Source organism: Monodelphis domestica, chromosome 3, assembly GCF_027887165.1.
Source record: "Monodelphis domestica isolate mMonDom1 chromosome 3, mMonDom1.pri, whole genome shotgun sequence".
NCBI lineage: Eukaryota > Metazoa > Chordata > Mammalia > Didelphimorphia > Didelphidae > Monodelphis > Monodelphis domestica.
In genome coordinates this window covers 256,232,540-256,238,180 of record NC_077229.1, presented here as the reverse complement: position 1 = coordinate 256,238,180, position 5,641 = coordinate 256,232,540, and the positions used below count along the sequence as shown (strand labels likewise).

At 41.4% G+C, this 5,641-nt stretch overlaps 1 protein-coding gene across 1 annotated transcript; it reads right to left on the bottom strand.

Annotated features, from left to right (window-relative positions):
- Positions 1-227: 227 nt before the first annotated feature.
- LOC100013872 (volume-regulated anion channel subunit LRRC8B-like) lies at positions 228-3,027 on the bottom strand. Its single transcript, XM_056823632.1, has one exon. The coding sequence runs from the start codon at positions 2,687-2,689 to the stop codon at positions 308-310; it is 2,382 nt and encodes a 793-aa protein (XP_056679610.1). The 5' UTR covers positions 2,690-3,027; the 3' UTR covers positions 228-307.
- Positions 3,028-5,641: the final 2,614 nt, after the last annotated feature.

The window sequence follows — 5,641 nt, the reverse complement described above, 5'->3', positions numbered from 1 at the left end:
AAGCCTAGAGAAGGAGATCATAGGGTCAAGTCTGGCCTCAGACATTTTCTAGCTGGGTGACCCTGGGCAAAAGCCACTTAACCTCACCCTTACCACTCTTCTACCTTGGAACCAATACTTAATATGGATGGAAGGAAGGAAGGAAGGAAGGAAGGAAGGAAGGAAGGAAGGAAGGAAGGAAGGAAGGAAGGAAGGAAGAAAGGAAAGGAATTGTTCTTAAAAAACACTTTTCATTCAAAACCCCAGAAGATATTTCTTTTTCATCATTATTTTGAGACATGATGTATCTTCTTCCTTGAGTCAGCATTTATCCAAGCACCTGCAACCGTTCTATAATGACAGGAGACAGGGTGTTGAGGAGGTTTTCTTCCACAAGCACACAGCTCCGCTTCAGGGATGGGCAAGCTTCCAGCTCATGGGGGAGGACGTCCAGGTAGTTTCCAATGAGCTCCAACTGCACCAGATTCGTCAATTCTCCTATGAGGGGCGACAGAGTATTCAGACTATTCCTCCCCAAGAGTAAGGTCTGAAGTTTTTTGCACCGGAACAATCCATCTGGCAATGTTTCAATAAAGTTCTTTGTCGCTGCAAAATATAGCAGGTTCGTCAGAAACTGGATCTCCTCTGGAATGAAGTTCAAGTTGTTATAGCTTACATCCAAGTGCGTCAGTTTGGTGCAGAGAAAGAGCTGCAGAGGCAGATTCTCAATCTTGTTGTGGTCCAGGTAGAGCTGCTCTAGGTTGGTGAGGCTGCCAATCTGTGTGGGAATGCTGACAATGTAGTTGTGCCACAACTTTAAGGTCAAAATTCTCTGGAAATATTGGAAGCAGACTTCTTCAATGGCTTTGATATTGTTTTCTTTTAAGTCTAATTCATGCAGATTGATGAGGCTGAAAAGAGTGTGAGGAATACGATCGAGATCACAATAGTTAAGTTCCAGGATTTTCAAATGAATCATCTTTTTCAAACAATGCAACACCGCAAGTTTGTAGCCCCCGTTATCAATGGCCAATCTTTGCAGGCCTGGAAGCATTTCAGTGATCACCAGTGGGATCCGGGTGAGAGTACTCTTTATGCAAAGTGTCTTCAGGTTCTTGAGGTCTTGAAAGCCCTCACTCTGGATAGAGCTTGTCAAGGTCTCAGAAACAATGTAGCCAGAAAAATAAAGTTCCCTAAGGCTTTTCAGGTGAAATATCCAACGGGGAACCTTCCACCTTTCTGAAAATTTCAGGCGTAATATTTTCAAATTCTCCCTCAAAAAGTTTAGAACCCTGCGGTCAACCACAAGGTTAGAAGAGTAAATATTCAGCTCTCTGAGATTCACTAGTTGAGAGATAGAGGTTGGCACTCTAACTTCCGGCATCAGCTCCAGGGTGAGCACCTCTATCTCCGTCAGGTCAAAGATGCCATCTGGGAGCCCGCTAAACATAAAGAGATGTAGCTCCACCTTGTCCTCGGAATTTCTCACCAGTTTATTCTTGAGCTTCTCCATCGTCCATTGATTATTGAGGTTGATCTGATTCAGCTTGTTCTCGCTCACTTCGGAGAGAAAGATGGAAAAGCGCTGGGAGTAGAGTGGATCGTGCTGGTCTGCCAGATGAAGGATGAACGCAAAATCGTTCTTGACATCTGGGATGTCACTGTAGTGGCTCATCTCTTTTGACTCAAAGGAGTACTCCTTAAGGGAAGACCTCAGTATCCACCACAGGCTGTAAGAACTGGTGAGACCGTAGATTAGAACCAAAATCACATAAAATGAAGCGATTACCTGAAATAACTCCGCTAAGGAATAGACGCAGTGGTAGCGATTATATCCGGTAAAGGCCCGCAGTTTAACAGGGCAGTCAATTTCTAGGGTGATATAAGTCAAAAAATATGGGACGTAAGTAATGATAATGGCAAATACAATCACTTGAATTATTATCTGCCTTATGTATACTCTATAGATGACATCGCTCTGTTCCACATGCAATCTGAATCTTTTTACTTTTTCAAAGATGGCTTTAGCTTGCTCCCCTTCTCTTTTGCCCAAGACACTAGACGAGCTTGCTATACCCGAGTCTACACCCGCCTGCTTATAGTAAAAAGAATGCTTGCTAGTGTTGACATTTCTATTTAACCCAAACCGAGAAAGAACATCATCGGTCTTGGAGAAGGGGAACCTCTGTTCAGCTGCAGCTTCCGAAAGGGCTCGAGTGGTCCAGGGAGAATCGAAGCATGTATAAAGAATAGAGACAAAATGCTCAAGTCTGGAACTTGTACTGGGGTACTGAAGCCAGAAGTTACCACACGCAGCAAAAATGAGGCTGTGCAAGAGGACCAGGTAAGGGAAATATTTGGGGAACCAATGGAGCTCATTCTCATAGCACACAGCGCTGATGTAGAGGTATTGCTGCCTATGAAGGTTGGTCCGGATTCCCTTTGGCGAGGTCATTGGCGACAGGGTGGTTGAAGGTGTGCTGTTGTGTTTAGTCGGGATCTCGGAGAGCACACAGATGTTGTCGAGTTCTACTTGACAAGGAAGACAGCACAAGAGATTATCAGCAGTGATCTGAAGAGTTCCGGTCACCACAGCAACCACCAACATAATCAGGCTAAGATAGTGCCAGAAGACTTCCCACCAGGGTTTCAGTATGTGATATGAGGACTGGACATCTGCGAGGTATCTGAGTTCTGTTAGGGAGAGCATCGCGTTCCCTTGGGAGATGACAACAATACACTGGGAAAAGGCAAGCCGGCTACTCTTCAGTCAGGAGCTATATATACCTCTGGAACTTTCTTGGGCACATTATCTCTGCTTTTGTCTTCATTCCTCTGAATGCCAGGGAACTAGAACCTCAGCGATTACAACGGCTGCTGGAAGAATCCCTTGGAGCCTCAGAAGGCTCCTGCCACCCAATCCCGGCTCCAGATCCGACAGGCAGGCAGGCAGGCAGGCAGGCAGGCAGGCAGGCCGGCCAGAGAGAGGGCAGACAGGAGGCGCCCAGCTATTTGCTGGCTCCCTGTGGCTTAATGGGAAGTCCCAGTGCAGTCCTGCTCACCATCTCCAGGCCAGCTCCATTGTGACGCCTGACATAATATTTTAAAGCACATTGTGAGAAAATTAAGGTGAGAGATCAAAGAAACACTAAGGAGGGACAGAGGGAGACTGAGACTGATAGACAGGACCGACAAGCAAAGCGAGACAAAAGACAGAAAAGAGATAGAGGCAGATGCAGAGACAAAGAAAATAGAAAGCATGAAAGAATTCTCAACTTTTGTTTCCTTTCCTGATTCTCTTCCAGTGACTGCCAAGCTATTTCCCCCTTAATTCAAAGCCTTACATTGATAAGAAACACTGTTTCTTTAAAGACAGCAAAAGGAAAATGACCCCATTGTTTACAATAATGAAGTGATCAGTTTGTATATTGAAAAGCTACTGCTGATATGCCTAACAGTCATTCCATCTTCTGGAAGTTTGTGCAACTTGTGGGTAATATTTTTTGTTTTTCACATGTTTTTGACAAAAATTATCCCACAATCCAAGAGACTTAAATACTGCTCACTGGCAAAATATGTCCCAGGACTAAATTGCTGGAGAACCTTACCTCTCCAGAGAATTTAGTTAGCTCATTATTCTCCTGGGCAGAATTGGAGCCACATCCTCTTACACCTGCTGGGTATTCCTCCTTAATGCCTATTAATGGCCCTTAATTCCCTAAACTCTCTTCAGGTGGTAGGATTCTGAAATTGTTAACCTCACACCCAAATAAAAATTTACTTCTCAAATCCACAGCTTTCAAACAATGGCTGGGCTGTTTGCTACCCAAGAGGGAACTTGGGGAGCATAGGGACTAGAACTAGGTGTTCTACCAACATCTGCTCCAGACTTCCAAAGAATAGGCAATTCTCTGGAAAGTTCTTGAAAAATGAAATAAGAATGACTTGGTTGTCTGTTGTGGGCAGCACAGTAAGCTTCTTAGAATTCATTAGTGAGCAGAAAACGAGCCTCCAAGGGTTTCCCAACCACTATTTATACACCTAAACTCCTAGAACCTCCTAACACCTCAGGCCAAGATTATATCTTGGTTATATGGCTATATGTGGGGACACCCACTACCTCAAAGGTAACAACTTTATATTGGCAATGTGGAAGGAGCTTAAAGGGAGAGTTTTTACACTCCCTTTTAATCAGAAATTGTCAGTCACCAGATTTGCTCCTTCAAAGAGGATCAAGGCACTAACTGTATTAGAATATTCCAGCTCCTTATAGTTCCTAAGACAGAATTTGCCATGAAAATCTCTTGCCCTGGGTGATCCACTTTTGGAAGTTGACATGTTTACCATGATGAATGAGTCCAGTAAAAGGTGGTCACTAACCCTGTCCCGCAGTCATCTAGTAGTACCCTTGGATGGAGTCAATCACCCTTTAAAAAACTGTTACATTAAAATTCCCAGATATCTCCCTCCTTCTCTTCCTTACCCCATTAGATAAGGAATCATTTGACAAAAAGATATATGTATATATAAAACTATGCCATGTTTATTTCTATTTATCAATTATTTACCTGGAGCTGGACATATCACGTCATTCTTCAAACATTATTTCTGTTGCTTTATATAATGTTCTCTTGGTTCTATTCATTTCACTCTTCATAATTTCATGTAGCTCTTTCCATTTTTAAGAATTAATCTACATCTAGTACTGGCTAAGAAATAGAATAGTGCATCAATGGAATAGATTAGGTGTAAATAACTTTCTCAATCTTGTGTTTGGTAAGCCAAATGATCCCAGCTTTTAGAATAAGAACTCGCTATTTGACAAAAACTACTGGGAAAATGGAAAACACTATGGCAAAAATTAGGTATACGTCAATACCTCACACCCTATACCAAGATAAGGTCAAAATGGGAATGTGATTTAGACATAAAGGATGATATAAATAAATTAGGGGAACATAGAATCATTTACCTGTCAGATTTATGGAGAAGGGAAGAATTTATGACCAAACAAGAGATATAGATCATTACAAGATGTATAATGAACAATTTTGACTATATTAAATTTAAATGTTTTCATACAAAGTCAATGTAACCAAGATTAGAAAGGAAACAACAACAAACTTAGAAAAAATTTTATAATAAATTTCTCTGACAAAGGTCTCATTTCTCAAATATATAAAGTACTAAGTTAAATTTATAAGACTATAAGTCATTGCCCAATTGACAAATAGTCAAAGGATATGAAAATTAGCAGTTTTCAGATGAAGAAATCAAAACTATCAATAATCTTATGAAAAAATGTTCTAAATCCTTCTTGATCAGAGAAATGCAAATTAAAACAACTCTGAAGTACCACCTCACCCCTATCAGTTTGGCCAATAAGTAAAGGAAAATTATAAATGTTGGAAGGGATGTGGCAAATTGGAAGACTAATAGTACATTGCTGGTTAAACTATTCTGGAGGGCATGTGGTGGCAAAGAATTGGAAATTGAAGGGATGTCCATCAGTTGTGGAATGGAATAAATTTTAGTATATAATGGTGATGGAATACTATTGTACTGTAAGAAAAGATGGACAGGATGATTTCAGAAAGAGTTGGAAAGACCTACATGAACTGATACAGAGTGAAATAAGCAGAACCAGGAGAACATTATACAC

Excerpts from the sequence above, each read along its gene's own strand:
- LOC100013872 (XM_056823632.1), bottom strand. The coding sequence starts at position 2,689 with ATGCTCTCCCTAACAGAACTCAGATACCTCGCAGATGTCCAGTCCTCA.